The 24,439-nt window shown below is 36.9% G+C and overlaps 1 protein-coding gene across 3 annotated transcripts in view; it reads right to left on the bottom strand.

Annotated features, from left to right (window-relative positions):
- Window positions 1-24,439, bottom strand: part of FNDC3A (fibronectin type III domain containing 3A) — a 158,333-nt gene that overhangs the window by 89,954 nt on the left and 43,940 nt on the right. For all 3 annotated transcript variants that reach the window (XM_035003413.1, XM_035003411.1, XM_035003412.1), the window contains exon 3: window positions 24,336-24,411. In XM_035003413.1, the coding sequence (XP_034859304.1) occupies window positions 24,336-24,411 (76 nt within the window). The remainder of the gene's footprint in view (window positions 1-24,335; window positions 24,412-24,439) is intronic.

Genomic DNA, 24,439 nt, shown 5'->3' with positions numbered 1-24,439 from the left:
TTTTTTTTTTTTTTAAAGGAAAAGCACAGGTTCTCCCTTATTCTTAGGTTGGTTTGTTTTTTAAAAACTATTAATCATCTGAAAGAAATATCTGAAGACATAAAAATTACTGAAATAGTTGTCTTTGTGATTCTTTTTGGAGGGTAATCTTTAAATCTAGATTTTTCATAGCAGAAGCTAAATGCTGTTTCATAACTGAAGACACTGCTGTACTTTTTCACTATACATCAACTTTCATCAGGAGAAGACGTGGACTATAAGGTCTTATTTTTGTGTCATGATTTATATAATTTTGATCATTTGCTGTTGGCCACTATTTTACCCTACTCATTCCAACCTTCTCAGGGCAAGTCCCCACCAGATAACATGATCTTAAATGGGAAAAAGGAGATTAAAAACTCACTGTGTTGATGGCTTGCTAAAGACTATGAAGAGAGGATAAAACACCCACAAGAGCAAAGACAGAAATAGAGGCCTCATGTCCCTTTCATTCTCTTCAGATTCAAGCATTACCAGACTGGGAAGTAAAGAGTCTTACTTATGTAGATCATTTATGATGAGGTTAAGCCAAGAAAGGTAGGACACGGGGCTTTTCCCAGGCTCTTAGCTTGTGGTCATAAAACATTTTGGAGATACTCAGATTGCAGGTTTGGGACCTTCCTTTTCAACCTTGTCTCTCAACTGTACAGTTTCTCCCCCAAAGCAACCATTCTTTGCTTTTTATAAATCCTTTCAGAGATAGTCTATGCATATAAAAGCAACTATATGTATATTCTTTTAAAAATACAAATGATAGGGGTACCTGGGTGGCTCAGTTGGTTAAACATCTGCCTTCGGCTCAGGTCATGATCTCAGGGTCCTGGGATCAAGCCCAGCATCAGGCTTCTTGCTCAGCGGGGAGTATGCTTCTCCCTCTCCCCTTGCCACTTCCCCCTGCTCATGCTCCCTCTCTCTCTCTCAAATAAATGAAATCTTTATTTAAAAAATACAAATGATAGTATACTATATACTGTTCTGCACCTTAATAATATAGCTTAGAGATTTTTCCATATTGGTACACATGTAGGGCTGCTTCACTTCTAAATAGCTGCATCGTATTTCACTGTAACAACGTACCATAATTTATTGAACTATTCCCCTATTGATAGGCATTCAAGTTATTTTCAACCTTTTACTATTACAAACAATGCTGAGTATCTTTGTATAAACATCATTTCATAAATGTGTTAGTATATCTGTAGTATAAATTATTAGAAGTGGAACTGCCGTATCAGAGAATTTACATTTTCGACATTACCAAATCTGAGTTTGTACTAATATATGTTCTCCTCAACACATCCTTACCAGTAGTTATCAAACTTTTGATATTTGCCAATCTGAAAGGTGAAAACAGCGTCTCAATATAGTTTCGTTTGCATTTTCTTATGAGTTAGGTTGAATATCCATATTAAACATTTAAGAAGACCATTTATTTTTCCTTTTCTGACATCTGGGACTACCATCAGCCCACTGATTCTCAGGCCTTTGGTTTGAACTGAGTTTTACCAACTTTTCTGGTTCTCTAGCTTGCAGAAGGCAGATCATGAAAAGTTCTTGGCCTTCATAAACATGTAAGCTAATTGCTATAAGAAATCTCTCCTTATATATCCTATGTATATCCTATTGCTTCTGTTTCTCTGGACAGTCCTGACTAGTACACATTCCAAGCCTTTCTTATGAGCAAGAGCAATAAAACCAAAAGGCATTTTCAACCTTACATGCTCATCATTTCCACCTTTCTACCCAAACCAATTCTTTTTTCTTCTGTATTATTTAGCATAGTAAAGGGTACTCTCATTTATCTTTCTGTTCAACTGACTGGGAAAACTGTAAATCATCCTAGTCTCTTCTCACCCCCTACATTGAGCCCTCATATCTCGTCATCATTACTATTCTTTTTGGTTACTTCCCTGCTTAAAATTCTCAGTGGCTCCCTGTTCCTTTCAGGATAAAACCTAAACAAATTTTTTTAAAGACTGATTGATTGATTGATTGATTTGTCAGAGAGAGAGAGAGAGAGCACAAGCAAGAGGAGTGGCAGGCAGAGGCAGAAGGAGAAACAGGCTCCCCGCCGAGCAAGGTGCCCGATATGGGACTTGATCCCAGGACCCTGGGATTATGATCTGAGCCGAAGGCAGACGCTTAAAGACTGAGCCACCCAGGCATCCCAAAATCTAAAATTTTTGGCATGACATATGAAGGTATTTGTAACAAAGCCTTTGTTTCCATTTTTAGTCTCATTTCCAGACACCCCTGTATGTATAATGTTCTCTGATCTCTCTTTCTCATCATACCTTTTTGGTCTCCTCTAATGTCTGTGCACTATGCCTTTGCACAGGTGATTCCTTCTGCCTCTAAGATATTTCTCTATTTTTTTCCTCATGGCTAAATTTTCTATTTCTTTATGCATCAACTTTTCCTGGAAGCACTCAACGACTATTCCAAGCTGTGTTAGGTATTCCCTCTCTGGCCTCCCACATATATTTGGGCATACCTAATTCCATCATAGTACATATTTTGCTCTGTTTTAACTGTGGATTACTTGCCCGTTTCCCTTAGTCAGCTGTGAGGCAGGGTCTAAGTTTCTCAAATGGCTGTCAAGAATTGAGTTGTCCTTCAGGACAGCAAAAGAGATTTAGGGCAAATTTTGTTTCCAGGAAAAGAACATGCATTTAGTTATTCTCTTGTGTGTTCTGGCAAGTGACTAGGTATGGGAGACTGAGTACAAAAGGGTAAGGAATTCCAATATATTAAGATGCTTAAAAATGTGACAATATAGAAATGATGATCTTTCATTGTAATGATGAAGGGATTTTCCAAAAATGGTGAGAGATTATATGATAAAATGAAGCAGGAGGGGATGCTGAATACAGAGAACTTTGTTGATCCATAGAGAATAAAAACAGGATTTGATTAAAATTTAATCTCTAAAAGTGAAACAACATTTTTAAATGTTAGTGTACAGGTTTTGGGATCAGAATTCTATATTTAAATTATGACTGGCAAACCTCTGGAGCCTTAGAGCAATTAATACATACCTGCAAGAAAATTGTCTACCACCACCATTATTATGTTACTGCATGACTCTTATGGTTAATGGCGACATGTCTGGATGTGCTTTCATATAATACCACAGTCACAGTCAAGGCACAAGCCAAACTTCTGTAGACATAGGAAGGGGCTTTCTAAGAAATGAAATTGTATTGATTGCCATAACAGAGGAAATGAGAATTGTGAGGATGAGTCCTAGTTAAGCTGGAAGAGAGAATGATTTTTCCATCTCTCTGTATCTAGGGAAATAGTAAAAATTACATTCAACATGTTGTCATATAAGAAAAGGATGTTTCTGTTTCCTGGGTTACTCTCTGCAGATGGTACAAGGGTTATGTAAATTCATGGTAGTCTCTATAACTTTATATATAAATGTTCTCTGAACATCCTAGCCTCGCCTTATCTCAGCTGTGCTTTGGGCAAAAATTAGAAAGGTTTATGCCTTTGTTAGAATGCTTAATTAACACTTCTCTTGGGTCCAAAATTGTGGTTGTAGCTACTACAAGGTTAAACTAAGGTAAATCTCTGTATTTGTAATTCAGTTGCCCTTCTCACCAGGATATCTTTCTACTGAAGCTAACTTAGTCTGGTTTTTATTTAGTAAGGAAGGGCATCTTTCTAAGACATTCTTTCATAGGGTTAGGAAAATGTATGCAGAACACAAAGTAGGTCTGCAGTAATACTGGTTTCTTTCCCTAGCAGCCCTTCACAGAATGGTTTGGCTAAGTAGAGAGGATCCAAACAAATAGATCTTCCTCCATAAATACAGTCTGGCTTCTACTGATACATTTTTGGGGTTGACAAAATCCTCAACATCTAAAGTTTTTTTGCCCCAGGTTTCTTATATGTCCTTCTGAATGTCAGAATTCTTTAAGTCAGCTCCATATTATATCAAATTTATACATTTCTTCTACCCCCTTAACTTTCAAAAATTGTCAGACTATTATGTACTTACAAGCTTAGTAGTCCCATGTTTTAGTTTTTACTAATTAAAACATCCACTTATCTGCACCAAAATACATTATATGGTTCACCATTTTCCTTAATGAGCATAAGGTCTCAGCTCTAAAGAAAATAATCTATAAATTTTTAAAAATGAAAGTTGGGCTAAATAATTTAAAAGAGGCTAAAACATCACTTATATGATTATTTAAGCAATTAATATTATAATCAATATTATAATTGATAATTTTGATAGACAAAATTACCAAATTATATAGAATGTATAAGGAAGAAAAACTCCTGTAATCCTACCATACAGGGAGACAAGCACTTGAAGGAAATGTGCCAAAAATTTTTTTGATGCATATGTATTTATTAAAAGTAATATTTTTCCTAATTACAAAAAAAGCTAATTCTGTTCATATCCTTAATGTATAATCAAATAAATGGCCTTCAAGATTCAAGTCTTAATTAAGTAAAGCCACTAATTAAGAAGAATTTTTAACGTTCCACTTGGGGAGGTAAAAAGTAAAGAATGGAATGTATCCTTTGAGTGTCCTAACCCCCAGGACTGATTTGGGTGCTCCTGCTATGAGCTTCCATAACACCCTTCCTGTTCTTTTCCATCACAGCACTTCTCTCATTATATTGAATTCCTTAACTGTTCGTCTTCCCTAGGAGACTGTAAACTTTGCGAGGGGCGGGGATAAGGTCTATCCTTATTTACTCATCACTAAATATTCAGTTTTGCAATAGTGACTGTACATACTAAATTCACAATAATTTGCTAAATAAAAGAATGAGTTTAAAAAGAACCTCCAAACTATAATCTAGGGTAAGCAGTTTATCAACTCAATTTTCTAAATAATCCATACTCCAGTACAATCAGTATTAATGTTTATAATGATTCTGAATTGTTTTCTGTATCTGTTTACCAAGGTTAAATGTGTAAACATTTTCAGTAAAATGACTTGGAAAAAAGCTTTCTGCTTTTCAGTCAATCAGAAAGGTATTTTTAAAGAACACCCTGTGCTAGGTTCAAGTTTAAAACACACTTTTATGCCCACAGTTATTCACTCTAATATCATGTTCAGCAAAAATATCTTAAAGCCAATTGATGAAGATTTCTTCTCCAAAAGATGAGAAGATAGATATGTGTGTACATGCTCCTGTGTGATTTTTATAAGAAGAAACAACGTGAACAAAGATATGAAGGGGATATTGGCAAGAAATATGTAGAGACTAAGGTATCTATGAATCCTGGAATATTTGGAGTGGAAGATTTCTGTATGTAAAGCTGGAAGTAAAAGTTGGAACCAGGGATGGAGTGCCTAGAAAATTAGGCTAAGGGTTCTATACTACAGAAAATGGGAGAAGGCAAGGTTTTCTGGTTTTTAGCATAGTAATGAAAAAAAGAAGGCCAGTTGTAGAAATAAACATGCAAAAGTGACACAGACCTTTCTGTAAATAAATTTGGGTCCAATCCATGTGGGACTAATGTTCTTAAAAGATCATAAAACTACTCAGTTAGGTGTAATACATGCCTAAATGGATTTTCATGACAATTTTTTTATTTTATTTTAAGGATTATTTATTTATTTATTTGACAGAGAGGGGCACAGTGAGACAGGGAACACAAGCAGGGGGAGTGGGAGAGGGAGAAGCAGGCTTCCCGCTGAGCAAGGGAGCCCGATGCAGGGCTCGATCCCAGGACCCTGGGATCATGACCTGAGCCGAAGGCAGACGTTTAACTGACTGAGCCACCCAGGCACCCCTTTCATGACAATTTTTAATCAAATCTGGTTAGGAAGCTTGGTTCTCTAACGTGGCTACAATTTCCCCAGTTCACACGTCTAGTTAGGCAGATTTTATAAAATCGCATTATCTCCATCTCACTTAAGAGGTAATTGCTTCATATAGCTAGTTCTCAACTTATTAGCAAGTGAACTGTCAAGATAGATATTTCAAATCCAGAATGTACTAATTGCTCTCAACTTCTGAATGGTTGTAAGGTTCTGCTATAAATAGTCACCAATAAAAACTGATATGGCCTAAAATGTAGTTACAATACTGTGCACATGCAATGACAAGAAAAGTGGAATGACCTTTTACTATCAATTACTATAAAATATATTTGAATGGGGATGCCTGGGTGGCTCAGTCGGTTAAGCGTCTGCCTTTGGCTCAGGTCATGATCCCAGGGTCCTGGGATCGAGTCCCACATCGGGCTCCCTGCTCTGCGGGGAGCCTGCTTCTCCCTCTGCCTCTGCCCCTCTCTCTGTCTCTCATGAATAAATAAAATCTTAAAAAATATATATATTTGAATGTATCAAACATTTAAAAATACCTAATGTAATTTAATCCCATACACACACACACACACACACACACACACATATATATATATATCTGACATGGCCTCCTTTGGGCCAAAATCTTGTGAAAAAGTTCAAAAATCTAATCTTGTTGAGGGACAAAGAATAAGAATAGAGAGACACCAATCCCAAAGGGACAGGTGAAATGCTGCTGAGCAAAGGTAAATAAATGTTTTTTGAGTAAAAAGAAAGAAGGGAGGTAGAAGTTTCTTACATACAGCCTTGTTTTATTTATTTAAAATGTTATTTTTAATAGGAAGTACATTTACAAGATTCAAAAAATGAAAAATGTAAAAAAGTATAGAGAGGAAACTTTCATTCCATCCTTGTTCCCCATTTCATGCACTACCACCCCTTAAATAAACACTATAATTACTTTTGGAAGATCCTTCAAGATTTATTATTATTTTTTGTACTCTGTGACATTTATTCATTACCTTCCAGTATTGTTTTCAAATAAGCTATGGCCAGTGAGAATGTGATCTGTACAATCTCCAGGGTGTGTCTTTAAAGAAAGAGGGTATACCTCAAGTCTCTCCTCTTCCCCTTTTCCACTTTGTCTGGGACGTAGACATGGTGGTGAGCCATCCTGATTCATGCAGTTGAGCACAATATCCTAGGGATGGCAGACCAAGAAAGAAGTAACTTGGGTCCCTGTATTACCTTTGGGGCAGAGAACTCCATAAAAGCATGAACTGCCTACCTGTGAACTATAATTCATGAGAGGAAAAAAAGTTCTTATTATTTTCCTTAGTTTTCAACTGCTGTGAAACATTAGCACAAATTTAGTGGTTTTAAAAAACACCCATTTATTAGTTCACAGTCCTATAGTTCAGAAATCTGGGCATAGTGTGACTGGGTTCTCTCCTTAGGATTCACAAAGTAAGAATCAAAATGTTGGCTAGGGTGTGTTCTCATCTGGAGGTTGGAGTCGTCTTCCAAACTCACGTCGTTGTGGCAGAATTAGATTCTTGTGGCTGTAGGACTAAGACCCTCATTTCATTGCTGGCTGTCAGCTGGAAGCCACTCTCAGGTTGAGGCCACCCACATTCCTTGCTACATGGCCCTTTCCCAAATCTCTTACTTCTGGAAGAGTCCAGTCCCTTTTTAAGGGCTCATCTGATTAGGTGAGGTTCAGCCCAGATCATCTCTCTTTTCTTGAAAGTCAACTGCACTGTATAATATAACCTAATTATGGAAGTAAAATTCATCATATTCATGGTCCCAGGGATTACATTTGGTGTGTACAACAGGGGGCACTGACCTTAAGGGCCATCTTAGAATTCTGCCTACCATATCATTTAAACTCTGCCTTCAGGTATCTTCTACACTTTTTTTCTTTTTTGTAAAAATGAAAATAAATTTTTAATATTTATTTTTTGAGATTTGTGGCTAAAATATAAATTTTTTCATTGTTCTGTATTTTTTTTTAATTTTAAAAAATTTTATTTTATTATGTTATGTTAGTCACCATACATTACATCATTAGTTTTGGATGTAGTGTTCCATGATTCATTGTTTGCGTATAACACCCAGTGCTCCATGCAATACGTGCCCTCCATAATACCCATCACCGGGCTAACCCATCCCCTTACCCCCTCCCCTCTAAAACCCTCAGTTTGTTTCTTAGAGTCCATAGTCTCTCATGGTTCATCTCCCCCTCCGATTCCCCCCCTTCATTTTTCCCTTCCTACTTTTTTTTTTTTTTTTAACATATAAATGTATTGTTTCAGAGGTACAGGTCTGTGATTCATCAGTCTTACATAATTCATAGCACTCACCATAGCACATACCCTCCCCAACGTCCATCACCCTGCCACCCCATCCCTCCCACCCCCCACCACTTCAGCAACCCTAGGTTTGTTTACTGAGATTAAGAATTCCTCATATCAGTAAGATCATATGATACTTGTCTTTCTCTGATTGACTTATTTCCCTTAGATTAATACCCTCTAGTTCCATCCACGTCATTGCAAATGGCAAGATTTTGTTGTTGTTGTTGTTGTTTTTTTAATGGCTGCGTAATATTCCAAGAATATAGATAAAATTCACTATTTAAACTATTTTCAAGTGCACAGCTTAAGGGCATTAAGAATACTGTTGTGCGGGTGCCTGGGTGGCTCAGTTGTTAAGCGTCTGCCTTTGGCTCAGGTCATGGTCCCAGGGTCCTGGGATCGAGTCCCACATCAGGCTCCCTGCTCTGCGGGAACACACCCCCTGTTTGTGTTCCTGCTCTCGCTATCTCTCTCTGTCAAATAAATAAATAAAATCTTAAAAAAAAAAAAAAGAATACTGTTGTGCAATAGTTACCACCATTGGGGAAAAAAAATAATTACAACCACCCATCTCTAGAACTTTTGTTATCTTACAAAACTGAAACTCTGTACTCATTAAACAGTAACTCCTCATTTCCCCCCCTGGTCCCCTAGCAATCACCATTCTACTTTCTGTCTCTATGAACCTGACTAAGAAAAATTATACAGCATTTGTCCTCTTGTGACTGGCTTATTTCACTTATATGCTACATTCTTTTGAACTCTTATCGTTTTTTTTTTTTTTTTTTTTTTAAGATTTTATTTATTTGACAGAGAGAGACACAGCAAGAGAGGGAACACAAGCAGGGGGAGTGGGAGAGGGAGAAGCAGGCTTCCGGCTGAGCAGGGAGCCCGATGCGGAGCTTGATCCCAGGACCCTGGGATCATGACCTGAGCCAAAGGCAGATGCTTAATGACTGAGCCACCCAGGCGCCCCGAACTCATACCTTAATATATATCAAAAAAGACTGAGGAGGAGTTGCCAGGGAAATAGGAAAAAAATCAGGAGAATATGTAAACTATAAAAGAAAAAGTCAAGAGAAGAGTGTTCCAAGGAGGAGGGAATAATATACTGTGTCAAATCCTGAGGGAGAGGTTAAGTTTGATGAGAACCAAGCCCACTCATATCAGCAATACAGATCAGAGGTTGTTGGTGACCTTCACAAAAGTGTGACACAGTAATTCTCTAGAGGTATTTTATGAATCACCATGGTTACTACCCGTTGTGGATTATTTTCCCAGGCTATGAGAATTCTGAAGTCAAGCGAAGATGTACAAAGCTAAATAAAATCAATACAACCCAAACACAATTCCTCTGGCCTCAGTTTTCAAGTCATTTCATGATGAAATGGGATTTTAAAAAAGTATTTCAGGGAAAAATATGGGTAGTACAAAAAAATAGTAATTATGTACATAATTATCTACTGAGGTCATTTATTCAATTAACAAATATTTACTGAGTGCCTACATAGTGGCAGGAATAGACTTCCATTATAATTACACATTTCCATAACTGTTTCAGATATTAAAGGTTAAAAATGTTACGATATTAAAGAAATTTGAATGTTCAGTAAAGACAGTATGTCTGTTAGGCTAACTTTAACCTAAGCAAATAAGTAATGATGCTAATTCTAACCGAAGGCCAATGAAAATTTGATTCTAATAAAAATCCAATCATATTATGATCTAGAGAAAAGCAAGTATTTGAGAAATTAAGACAAGACAGCAAAATTTTTCTTCTATAGAAAGCACATTATTTCTAATTTTCTATTACCTAGAATGTAGTAAATACTTTTAAACAAAAAATTAAATGGTCATTTAATTTTTAAAAACCAACCTACCTCTCCCTCATGAAAGCATGTTACCATTTTCTTTTACTTAGACATACTGATTGTACAACCATTTATATATTAAAAGGTAGCTTTAAAAATCAAACTAAACAGAAACTGTTCTAGATATGTTGTTCTGAAGAGTTTAAGATCTGCTTAATGATTCTTTAGCTCTTCTTCTATTTCTGACTCTAATTATTTAAAGCATCCAAATTCATTTTCATTCTTGCCTTTAAAATTGCCTAATCTTTCCATCATAAGCCAATCTGGTTTTCCTATCTTCCTCATTTTCCACCTCATAATCTACCTTTAATAAGTGGCTTCCTTCCTAAAAGGAAAACCAGGGTCCCTTGAAGGAGAGAGAACTGTACCCAAAATAAACATCTTACATCCATATTTCTGTGTATTTAATAAAATACCATTTTGTGAGACCAGTTCAGAGAAGGCATAGATCCTGATAGATTCATTTCAGTCACTAACCAATATAAAAAGTATCAGAATGCAACATGTTCATAAACACTGAAAAGTTAATACAAGCTATTTGTATTTCTGGGTCTTAATTTCCTTTTGTCATTACCTATTAAAACATTTTTAATCAAGATTTTGTCACATATTTTAACAGAACTCACTGAACTAGTTTAGATTTTCTACTTCCAGAAGAATAACTGTAACAGTGATATTTTATTCATTAGGAACATAAACAATTGAGGACAACTGAATTTGCCTATATTTTCCTTTTTGGCATAAATGTTGCAATTTTCTCTTAACTAAGTCATATATAATAAAGTTTCTCCAAAAAGTAGCACTAAATAGGTTTTAGGGACAACCTGGGACTATTACACAATGTACTCAGGATGAGTCATAGTCATTCACTGAACCTAAAATGTGCTGAATTAATGAATGGATGACCTGCCATGATTCATTTTCACAAACAAGACTCATTAATGTTTCAAAACTAATATTTTAAGCCTCTCTACTAGAACTGATGTTTTTTTCATCCTGGGGGAGGAATTATAAAGGGCAAAGTCTTTAATATAATAATGTGATTTTCCACCAGTAGGAAAAATGGTCACCTATGCTTTAGAGCATTTTCTAAGGGTGGTTAAGATTTTCTAAGTAATACATAAAGGACCTAACTTTCCATGGTTTAATTTGCTGAACTGTAAAATAATGCCTACTCATATGGGAATAAGAATCTACTACATATGGGGAGTGCCTGAGTGGCTCAGTCGGTTAAGCATCTACCTTCATAGTCTCCATAGTCCCCGTGGTCTCAGGGTCCTGGGATGGAGACCCACATGGGGCTCCCTGCTCAGCAGGGAGTCTGCTTCTCCCTCCCCCTCTCCCTCTGTGAGCTCTCTTTCATAAATAAATAAATAAAATCTTAAAAAAGAAAGAATCTACTACATATGGTTTCTACTCGAGTTATTTATAATTTATGTAGAACCTAAAGAACTTGGTTAAGTTCAGTCAGATTTGTAGTGATGGCAAGTCAGTGGGCCAAAGACAGTAAGTGGTCTTATAAAAAAAATCTTGGAATATTGACCTATTATTAAAATATATTTAAAACATAGCATATTAGCAGAGTTAAAAATACCTAAAAACTTGAGAGCTGATGGAAACTTATTGAATCAAATTTGCACTTGCCCATCCTCATTTCCCATATGTGCAAAATAATGACCAGAATTTAAGTAATCTACCCAAACCTACAGAATCATAAAATTTTAGACTTGGGAAGGAACCTTAAAAGGCATCAATTCCAACCATCCACTCAAATTAAACCTCCTCTCTAATAGCACCATCAAGTGAAGAGCCAGCATATGCATTACTACCTACAAAGATGGGTAAGAACTGATCACTCCTGAGCCTTTCTGACAGTTCTGTTTATTACAAAGTTCTTCCTCATACTGAGCTAAATCTGTTTTCCTATAACTTCCACCCCACTGTTCCTAAAACCCAGGCTGATTTACTCCCAGACCTGTGCCTTTTACAATGCACCATTAATTCATTCACATACCTTGTTATTTCTTTGAAGTTCTAATGTTGTGAATTTAGGAAGAAAAGTTATAGGTCCAGTATTTCATGATGCTAATTATAGTAACTGTACCAGGATATTGAAAACAATAGACATTTAACTTCTAACAAATTTCAGAGGTATTTTTAATATCAAATGCCTGACATATCTAACAAGAGTCATGGGGGCTGAGGTATAGCTTGTATACATGTCTTGGGGATTCCAGGATATCACAGCAAATCAACTACGAGTCCTACTTGCATGACAACTCCATCTTCCTCTTTCCTCCCCCACAAATACATCCTGAGAGATGGGCTTTGGGCTTTGATTAGATCTGATGGGCATAAGGGATTCAGACGAGAACACAAAGAAGAACAAGGCCAGGCACTCCAACTTTTAGGGGGCAGAGAACTAACTCTTAGGTAAAAGAGTTGGGATTAATGGGATACAGGGCTTATACGTATTTAATAAAACACTGTATTTATTAAAGACTTCAAAAATCATCTGGATCAGTAGGAGACTTGCTAAAAAATGCTCTGCAAAGGAGATCACAAATATGAAAGAGCACACTAACTGCAACGAAGACAGACACTTGGTCATACTCACCATGATCTCAGAACACAAAGAAAAGGAGAGTGGTACTTACTGGTTGGGACTAACCTTCCCTTAACTTCAAAAACCCTATAATGGGAGGAAGAGTCAGATGAGGGCATGAGGAGACAAGGTAAAAACAGAAAAGCAGTGATGAACAGCAGCAACATGAAGAGAAGAAAAAAGGGAACAGAAGTGTCAATAATAACTGCCCCAGGAGAAACAGTGCTAATCACTTCTTGAATGAGTTGACAGTAAAAGAAACAAGAGTCAAATAATCCCCACTGGGGTTTCCCATGCAGAATGGAAAGCAACATCAGCAGCAACAATGGTGAGAAAATATCAGTAACTGCTGAGAAGCTGCTCACAGCCACTTGGAAGCAAAAAGGAAAACAGCAGGACTTGGGAGGGGGAGCTTGATGTCACATACTAACTCTAGTGGGTGAAGGGGCTCAGAGTCAACACACTCTGAGACTGTTCCCTATGTAGTAAGGTGAGATACGAGAAAGCAAAGGTTAATACTTCTCAACAAACTTGAATTCACCTTGACACTTTTTCTACACATAGGAATCAGATCGTAAGAAAATGAGCAGAAATCCAGAATGGTCAAATCATCAGATTCCCGGCATTATCTTTGATTCACTATTTACATATTTAAGTTAACATGTCTGTTACTCTACAATCTTAACTGGTGTTCATATTGAAGACTCTGATGCACTAAATACCCCTAAGTATGAAAGTATATTTTTAGTATATAGTAGTTAGCAAGGCAAACGAGTATACCAATATACTTAAAAATATTTTAGCAGTTAATTTCAATAAATATTGACAGCACGCCTACTAACTTAAAGGCATTATTTTAGCACAGAGAATCAGAGATGGAAAAGAGACAATTCCTATCATTAAGGAAACCAAATAGAAGGAAGCTAATAATCCCTGAACCCTTGACTTAAGTAAGGTTTTATGTACCGAGACAAAGACAGCATCATTGTTCCTGCCCTTATAAAATTCAGAAGGTTGGTGCGAGTGTCCCTTTCAAGTGTTTATTTCATTAGGAATGAAGATTAATAAATTAACTAATTGGCATCCTGTTCATAGGTCTGTTTTGAGGAATAACCATTCATTAGCTCAACTACTCTATGAAATATGCCCATGCACAGATACAGTTGTTAAACTGAAGACTCTCAGCTGGTGTACTCATTCCCAGAATTAACTAAAGAGATCTCAGTTTAATTAACAAGTAATTTTGGAATCAAAGAATCTTTAGTTAGAATACATATTGGAGTCTCCCTAATCAATCTTCTTTTCTATGCAAGAATTACTTTCATAGTACCACTCAACCAGTGCATGAGCACACACAGTGACGGGACTCAGGTACAATAAAGCAATGACTCCATTTTTATGGAGTCATAAATGTTCGACAGTTCTTCCCTGTCAAAATTTGCTTCCCTGCAACTCTCACCTGTTAGTCTAAATTTTGCCCTCTAAAGGTGCAAAGAACAGTATCTTTAAGTCATAGCTCTCTTCCAGGTTAAACATCTTTCAAGTATTTTTATAGTCTTTTACAAGAATAATTTCTTGACTCTGTGCTCTCCTGTTAACCTCCCAGGTTCAATCTCTGTCAATACTTCTTTCAAATATGTTAAAAGGATACCATCTAACCAGAGTAATATGCCATCTATTTTGAACTCGTATTTTTGTTTTTGCAGTCTAGGATTTCATTTGTTTTCACTTTTGCAAACAAGATTCAATATGTGACTCATATTTAGCTCTAGTTCTACTAAAATAAACAAGTTCTATTCATAAAGTTAAGTCTTCCTTTCTTGCACTGTAGTGGATACTGTTGTTTGTTTTGGTGCACAGAATATGAAAACTCTTTTTATGCTGGAGGAGTCACCTTGGTGCAAGGGTAAAGACCATTGGTCCTATGGGTGCTGATAACTTAGAAGGTGGGTAGCACAAGATTCTTGTTGCAGAAGTGGCATCTGTGCTGTAAGCAGGTAATACAGAGTTCTTAGTGAAGAAAGGGCACAGGTACAATCTTGGCATTGATGATGCCTTCCTAATCAGACAAGTTTTACAGCATGGTCTGGGGGCCTTGTTTCTGAAGCTTAGCCTTGAGTCTAGTTCTCTAGTCCTCCCAAAGATTCTATGAGACACAGAATATCATTTTCTGAATCATTCTTAAAAAATGTGAATCAATTACAGGTTTACAAAAGAAAAAGTTCTATGTCCAGCTGGCACAAAGAACTTTCTTCCCGAACCATTTGAAAGAAAGATACTGACATGATGACCCGTCAATTATGGAATACTTTAGTATATGCATTTCCTATAAACCAGGACATTCTCTGATATAACAACACAACCATCAAAACCAAGAAATTAACACTGATACCTTATTACTATCTGTTATGGATTGAATTGTATCTCCTAAAAAAGATATGCTTAAGTACCAGTACCTCAGAATACTTTATTTGGGAATGGCGTCACTGCAAATAAAATTAGTTAAGATGAAAGATGAAGTTATGTTGGAGTAGAGTAGCCCCTTAATCCAATATGGTATCCTTATATGAAGATGGCCATGTGAAGGTACAGAGAGACAGGGAGAATGCTATGTGACGATGGAAACAGATTAAAGCAATGCCTTTATGAGCAAAGAAATTACAAGAATTGCTGGTCATCACCAGCAAGTAGGAGAGAGGCATGAATTCTCCCTCAGAAGGAATCAATCCTGCTGACACCTCATTTTGGACTTCGAGCCTCTAGAACTTTGGGACATTCAATGTCTGTTGTTTTAAGCCACCCAGTTTCTTATGGCAGCCCTAGGAAACTAATAAACCACCTCATTTCCAAATCCCATTCAAGATTCACCACCTGTCTTAATAAGATGCAAAAGCATCTAGTTTGGAATTGCATGTTGCATTTAGTTGGCATGTCCCTTTAGTCTATCAGTCTGAATAGTTTCTCAGTCTTTCCTTGACTTTTACGATCTTCACTTTCAAAGATTAAGGGCTATTTTGTAGAATGTCTCTTGATTTGGGTTTGTCTATTATTTCCTTGTGTTTAGATTCAGATAATGCATTTGTGGCAGAAATATCACAAAAGGGACATGATGTTCCTCTTAAATCATCATTATCATGTAGCACACAATATTGATTTCTGCCGTTATGGATGACATACAATTTGATCACTTGATTAAGATGGTGTTTGCCAGGCTTCTCCACTGTAAAGTTTCTCTCTCTCTCTCTATATATATATTTGTCTTCAATCAATAAGTATTTTGTGGGTACTCTGAAACTATATAAGTAGTCTTTCATCAGATTTTTGATTTATTTATTTTTATTTGTGTGGACTCACAGTTTCCTAGATTATTCAATGGGCTTTAATCAATTTCTGTCATTATTTTGATGCTCAAATTATGCCTAATTATGCTAGCAGAAGCTCCTTCAAGTTGGTTACTATGTCCTTTTGACATGTCTTCATCCATTTTGAGCACTTCCTTCTTTCTGGGATAACAGTATGTTCCACAGTCTCTTCTTGTACTTTCTCTGCCCCAGACCCAGAGTCAGGAATGTCTGATTTTTCTGATTCAGTTGCCACCAGGATTCATTCTAGTTTCTTCCCTCTCCACATCTAAAACTCCTCAGATAGTAAGAAACCCAGCTCTCATGATTTTTAATATAACTTTCTTTAATTAGTCCCCTGTATATGTAATCAATCTTCCATCTCTGCCACTATTCCTGTCCTGGCGAAGTTGTCCTAACTCTACTCTGTCTCCCAGCACAGATGGCCATATCCTACTTAGGCTCCGACTCCCCCTGTTGAGCCTGCTCCACCTCCCCACCCCCCCACATAGATGTCCTTCTCTCCTTGGCTCCATGTCATCACATACAAGCTCTAACACCCTGTGCTGGACTACCCACTCCACTTTTGTGTATATTCTTTTTTTTTTTTTTTTTACCGCATTTGGGCTTTGACTCCCCATACCAGGCCATTCTACCCCTCAGTCCACCATGTGGACTACCTCCTTACCCTGCTTGGGTTCTGATAATCCACACCAGGCTATTCCTGTATGGGGATGCCCTCCTCACCCCACTCAGGTTCTCATTTCCTATGCTAGGCTGTCTGCCACATGTGGATGGGGACTTCCTCCGGCTCTGTATCTCCTACTATGCCAGAGGGATACCCTCCTCACCATGCTCAGGATCTGATTCTCCTTGCTGGACCCCACCCCCTACCTCCCATGTAGATATCCTCCTTGACTCAATTTGAGCTCTGACACCTCAAACTAAGTTACCTCCTATCCCATAAATGTCCTCACACTGCTTGGGTTCTGACTCTTCTTGATGATTGCCTCCACTGAATGGACACTTTCATCACCTTGCTGGGGCTATGACACCCCATGCCAGGCTGTCACTGTGGAGGTCCTCCACACTCAGCAGCAGGCTGTTCTCTGTATCGATGTCTTTTTTATCTGACTCAGGCTTTGACTATCTCCTAAGGACCACCTCCAGCATGTGAATGGTCTGACCCTACTGGGGCTCTAACAACACGTCAGCCTACCCCTCCCCAGAGATGACCTCTCACTTTGTTTGAGCTGACTCCTTACATCAGGATGCCTTCACATGTTGGTACTCTCACCTTATTCTGGCACTGATTCCCTACACTGGGCTGCCCAACTGTATTGGTGACTTCTTTATCCTGCTGAGATTCTTACACCTTACACCAGGCCACCCCTCCTTGATGATACTCTCATTAGCTTGCTTAGACTCTGAGTCCCTATACCAGGACACCTTGCTGTGTGAATTCTCTCCTCACTCTGGGTTCTGATTCTCTGAATTAGGCTCTTCTCCTATGTGATGAACTCCTTACCCAATTTACACTCTGACATTGCACTCTGGAGCACTGCAGCTCATCTCCCCCACTCCTATCAATGCAGTGTTGCTATAGACTAAATGTATTCCCCCCAAACTCATACGTTGAAATCCTAATCCCAATGTGATGTTATTAGGAGGTAGGGCCATTGGGAGATGATGAAATCATGAGAGTGGAGCCCTCATAGATGGGATTAGTGCTCTTATAAAAGAAAACCCAGAGAGCTCCCTCGCCCCTTCCTCCAGGATACAGCAAGAAGTCAGTAGTCTACAACCTGAAAGATGGCTCTCACCAGAACCCAATCATGCTGGCACTGTGATCTTGAACTTCCAGGCTCCAGAATAGTGAAAAATAAATTTCTGTTGTTTATAAGTCAGCCAGTTCCTGGTATACTGTTATGGCAACCCTATGAACTATGACAGGTGTCTATACTGTTCTGTACCACCTAATGGCTTTAGGACTGAACTATCATGCAGCAAAGAGGAGGAAGAGTCTCAATATCATCTTAAGAAATTCCTTTTGTGTTTAATAGGCAAGAGTCCGTTTCAAAAAGGAACTCTGACTAATACACATCTATACATTGCCAGGGCAGCTAAATTTCAAACCAAAATGTAAAACTTTGTATTTATTCCTATTACATTTTATCCATTTGGTTTTGACCTATCATTTCAATATATTCTGATCTCTTGAGCTTGATATTTATTGTTATTAATTGTCCTTGGTAACCTTCTGACACCTGAAAATCTTATAAACATGCCATTTGTGTGAAAGCTACTGACTAAAGAAAGACAGGGGTACCTGGGTGGCTCAGTCAGTTAAGCATCTATCTTCAGTTCAGGTCATGATTCCAGGGTCCTGGGGTAGAGCCCTGAGTCAGGCTCCCTGCTCGGTGGAGAATCTGCTTCTCCCTCTCCCTCTGCCCCTCCCCTTGCTCGTGCTCTCTCTCTCTCTGTCTCTCTCAAATAAATAAAATCTTAAAAAAAAAAAAAGACTTCTAAAAGAAAGAAAAAAGAAAGAAAGTCAGTCAAAGAGAGCCCTAGAAGACAAAGTCCTGGATAATACAACATAAGACAAAGCTTTACTGGCAATGGGCCGGTAACCAAATTTCATTTCATCTTAAAGATACATAGGATATATAAAGATATATAAGAAAGTCTGTCAAATAAGTTTGAGGAAATAAAGAGTGCCAGCTTACACACTTCTGTCTTTTACTGAATACTGAATGAATGAATGGATGAAGAATATAAGGCCTTCACTGTTGTTGAAATGTAATTGTGAAAGCAATGTTGCAAAATATATCATTAAAATGTAGATCTGGTTAATACATGATCAGCATAATTAGGAGTTATATGTCTGATGCAGGTCTTGGGTTCTATGATTGCACAGATATAAATAGTATGTCCAAAAGGCATAGTATAATAATAATCTCTATGATTAATTCTGTTCCAAATTCTATATTGATGGACACACACACACCCTATTTATACAAACAAGTGTAAGACAGGATGTAAAAATAATCACTAAATTGCTTACTATACCTGATTTATATAATAGTACATGACAGAGCTGGAACTCAAAGCCAGGTACCATGTGCTTAACTACTCTCCTATTAGGTTAATAAAATTAAATAATCATCAATATTGTTGCTTATCTTCCTAAAATATGTAATTTGAAGGGACCAGAGCATATAAAAATTATTTAGGCACTTCTGGTCTGTATATTCTTTTCGCTTTTTTAAAACTTTCTTTTGCAGAGTAGCATGGAATCACACCAAAGTAGAAGTTCCCTAACAATGCAAAGCCACTAGATATTTAATTATTAAATTCTTCACTTGATCTTAGCCAAAAGGCAGAGAAGCGATGATTATTAAATTCTTATTCTTTAGTCCTACTTATTCTTTTTGAGGAGTCATAAAAGAAAAAAAAAAGTGAGCCATATCTGCCTTTCAGGAAGGAGTGTTTTTAGAGAAAACTGTTTGCCTACATATATTTCATTTGCTTGGCATGTAGAAAGTGGTCAAGAAACATTAGTTTTTTCTCTTCCTCATTCAACTTAATTAAACACTCTCTATGTAAAACATATGTAAAACGTAATTTCTGCCCTCATTTATTTCTGTATAGGCATCCAGAAGTAGGTGAGGAGAAAAACTGAAAAAAGGACCTTTTCTGCAAACACTTTACAGAACAGATGATGTCTGATGGATAGGTACCAATTTATCGCCATTAAAAGCCAGCTCTACTACAGGGATCTTAAAGAGTTTACCACATACACTCTATGAAATATGCTTCCAGGACCTTCCTAGTAACCGAAATTCAGAAAACTTGCCTCATTCTCTATTCTTCATACTTCCCCACAAAACAAAACTAAGAAGGGCAGTCTTTAGCATATATTACAAAGATTAATACTAAACCTGAAGATTTACTCATTCAATATATTTTTACTTTCCTACATACAATTACCAGGCAAGGATGAATTTTCATAATATCTATCATCATACAAAACAATCTGTTGAAATGCCATTAAAGCACTTCACGAAGAAAACATAAGAACAAAAAATTGCTAGATCAGTGTCAAAATACCTTCTAACAGAAAAAAGATTCAAGATCATACTTTGATTTCAAAAGAAATCATGTGTTTGTGCTGAAAGCAGTAATGGCTTAGGATGGCAAAAATGAGGTATGGGTTAGAATCATGCAGTATAAATAAACCTAACCAATGAGGAGAATGGCAACTGGAAAGTTGTAAAAGGCAGGGAACTATACTTTTAGATATTTAAGAGTGGTGTAGGATCTAAAAGGACATGAAATAAGGTAAGGAGTAAAGGAAGACAGACATTAGATCCTGGATAAGACTCAGAAAAAATGCCATGGAACAATAAAAAGATGATCAAATCCAATGAACAAAGTATATTCTTTGCATTATACATATGAAACATATTTTGAAAAACAAATATTGAAAAGTCTTGTTTTTGGCTCCTAACCATTTATTTCCTTCTTTTTTCTTTTTTAGGGGTGGAAGGAAGAGAGAGAAGCTCAGCACTGCATTTAGAAGAGTATTTGTTCCATTTTACTGGAAGGAAAACATCGCCAATCTTTTTATTTTTATTTCTTAATTAATTTTTAAAATTATGTTCAGTTAGCCAGCATATAGTATATCATAAAGACATTGCCAATCTTTCCAAACTGTAAACTAGATGTTAACTCTCCAGCATAATCTCCTTCAATGGCTCTTCCTTACCTTTGCAATAAAGTGAAAGTTTTAGTATGGCAGTCAAGCCATTTCAAGATCTGTCTACATTTTCAGATTCATCTCCATCTATATCCCCTTTATACAATTTTTTTTTTTAGCAATTCTGATCTCTTTGCAGTTATTCAAAAAAGTTAAGCTATTCTTTCCTTCTGTTGCTTTTGTACACTGTTTCCTCTGTCTAAAATGCTTCCTTGAGATCCTTTTGTCATTTGCTAGTGTCCTTAAAGATAGGTGACATATTATTTTCTCCTTGACAGATTTTCTTCCTGACATACACTCTGCATCACGGTAACCCTCCTATGCTTCCACAACACCCTGTGCATATCTCTAGTAGTTCTTTTTATACTGTAATACAACTGTTAATTTCCCCCCTTTCTTCCCTACTACTCTGTGTTCTTGAACGACAGGAACGGTGTCTTAGTTTTCTTTGAATCCCCAATAGCTGGCAGAGTATACCTCAGGAGACAGTAAATTCAAGAAAAAAAAATTAACAATTTGTCTTTCCAAGAAGTATGCTATAGTAAAAAAAAGTATTATATTGAGCTCTGCCCATAACTAGCTATAACTCACAAATTATGAACTTCAATTAAATAAGGGGATCATCTAGATCTCTAAAGTTCCCTGTGATTTGTCAACCTAGTTTTTGTTTTATAAATTCTTGACAGATAATAAAACTCCTTTAAAAAGAATAGTCTTTAATTCAAATGTTTACTAATTTACACTGGATTTACCTCAGTTTTCAGGTTTTTGCTACTGAGTTTTCTTTACTGGTCACAGTGGCTGTGAAGAGAAAAGTTTTCCTAACTTAATAGCCTTAGAGTCAAGGATCCTATTTTACTCTGAGCCTCACTGGCATATGATTTTCCTCCCTTAAGACTTTGTTATCTGTTGCCTCTGCTTCTATTTCTACTCTTAACTTTTACCTAGTTCTACAACTAGTTCAGGAAGATGTCTGCCACATAACAGGAACTAGTGATAGCAAAGGGGAAGAAAAGAAGAAGGTGAGCTCCAGGAGTCATTAGTCTTTTCTCATCCTGTATTCTTTTGCTTGGAGTGGGGGCACACTGGTCTTTACAAAAACTTCACCCCAGTCTCTTGTTCACTACTACTCCTTCCACCTTTATCCCATCTTTTAATTTAAAAAAACAAAAACATAAGAAGGAGAGAGCTTTTTATTTTCTTTCAGGTTCCCCTTATCCTATCCTGTGTTTTTAAAAACTGCCCAGTAATTTTAAAATAAAGTCTCCACTCTTCTACTCTGTCATTCAGAGAGGAGTCTCCCTTTCCTACAGAAGCAGAGGAATGTGTCCCTGCCTAAAAATACCTTCACATGGTAGTCAATTCCTACTATTAAGAGACTGTTAGTACTACGGGCACATTAAAAATTAGTCTTTTTTTTTTTTTTTTTGATCCTGACTGAAGGGGTAATTATCACATAAAAATCAGTTTAATTGATTTTATAAGGGAGGAGATTCACAAATTACAGTTACAAATTAACTTTTAAAATAGAAGTTATTTAAAATTCAGTCTGGTTATCCAACTGCAATTAATGGTTTTTGTATTTTAAGTTACACTATAACAGTAATGAGGATCCTCACTTGCAGATGTGTTTGAAAAGACCAATTAACGTTATACTAGTTAAAATGCTTCCATCATAAACAATATTTGCTGAAAACAATTTGAAGAAATGTACAAATAAATCTAAGATGTGTGCTCTATTAGAAACTTACATTCTAAGAGCTATCCAGTATGAAAACAGAATTATTTTATAAAAACCTAATTGGTTGGGCGCCTGGGTGGCTCAGTTGGTTAAGCGACTGCCTTCGGCTCAGGTCATGATCCTGGAGTCCCGGGATCGAGTCCCGCATTGGGCTCCCTGCTCGGCGGGGAGCCTGCTTCTCCCTCTGACCCTCCCCCGTCTCATGTGCTCTCTCATTCTCTCTCTCTCAAATAAATAAATAAAATCTTTAAAAAAAAAAACAAAAACCTAATTGGCAAGTAAAGACAGGCAAAGTTTACGATACTGCTTATAAATTCTACTACCCGGTTTCTTTTAAGCTCATAATATGTGGACTCTTCCTATTTGTGTTTGTGTGTGAAGTTACCTTAATTGATACACAGATTTAAACTGACTTAGAGAACAGAAGGCATATAAGATTCGGATGGCAGGCTAAAAGTTTTAATTTTAATTACCGAGCTAATTACTTCTCTGTTAGGAGTAAGTTCTATTTCTTCTTTGATTAAATAGATTAGATTGTTCCAGTAAGATGGAGGGGTACCATAAATCCTGGTTTACCTGGGACAATCTTGACTGATAACAGTTGTCTTGGAGTAGTTGCTATGGTCCTCTTTCACTCTCACAAGTATCAGTTTGGATGAGAAAGCATATGGTCACCCTACTTAACATGCTCTTTTCAAATTAAAGCAACAACTGTTAGTTAGGTACCCAATATGTGGAAGGCCAAGAACTGAAGGGGATACAAAGAAATGTAAGAAATGGTATTTGCCCTCAAAGTGCTTAGGACTTAGTTGGAGAGACTGAATAAACATTTCAAGTTAAACATACAAAATTTAAATGGCTTAAAAAATATAACTAGAACAAATATTACAAGAAAATATATAGTTACTTGTTAAATGAATGGCACAATAATTAGTTAGGGGTTTCCCGAGACATAATGGTCACTTTCTGTTAAACAACACCACTACATCCTTCACCACCATTTACTGAGTGCCTTGTATGTGCTAGGTGAGGTTTAGAGTGCTTTACATGCATATTAGTTAACCCTCACAATCATCCTAAGAGGTGTAATATTATTCATAAGGAAGGGAATTTTACTGATGAGAAATGTACCTGATAGAGGTTAAATAACATGCAAAAGTTCTATCTAACTAGTAAGTTAGCAGAGTTGGGATTTAAACTATGGTTCTCTAATACCAAAGTCAGTGATCTTTTTATTGCTCTTCTCTCTACATAGAGAGTGGTGGTTCTAAACTGTGGGTGCTTTTGCCCCCACCCCCCCCCAGGGACATATGGTAATCTCTGGAAACATTTTTGTCTGTCATAAATGTGGTGGGGGGTGGCTAGTGACTTTACAAAAATTTTTTTTTACAGATAAGATCTGAACTCAGTATTGAAGCATTGGTAGGATTTGAATAGGCTAGGGATGGTAGAGGTAACGGCAGATTATAGATAAGAATAGTACAGAAAGTACAGGACAGGTTCAAGAAGATAGTGAATAAGCCAACTTAGCAAGACAAAGCAACACAATATTAAAGGGAAAGTGAAAGCAAGACTAGGAAGATGCAATAAATATTTTCTAAAGATTAAGGAACCTGAACTGAAGATTTTTGAGAAGGGGAATGTAAGATTAATCAAGAAACCAGGGAAAAGAGAATAATGAGGATGATATTGGAATAATTAAGTCCTAAGGTATTCAGAGTTTGTGCGTTGGTGTGGCGGTGGTAGTGAGAAAGAAAGGAAGAAACCATAAGCATGTAAACTTTTATGTACCATAAATTTTTGTCATCTCAAAGGATAACAAATTACCATTCTTACCTGTAATGCACTGAAACTGTCCATCTTCTCTTCTTATTGTAAATGCTTCCCCTGGGTTAACTTGTACCAGAATGACCTTAAAATGAGAGAAAGAAATATTAAAA

The sequence above is a fragment of the Mirounga leonina genome, unplaced genomic scaffold, assembly GCF_011800145.1.
Source record: "Mirounga leonina isolate KUSES-001 unplaced genomic scaffold, KU_Mleo_1.0 Mir_127, whole genome shotgun sequence".
Classification (NCBI taxonomy): Eukaryota; Metazoa; Chordata; class Mammalia; order Carnivora; family Phocidae; genus Mirounga; species Mirounga leonina.
This window is presented reverse-complemented; position numbering and strand designations above follow the sequence as displayed.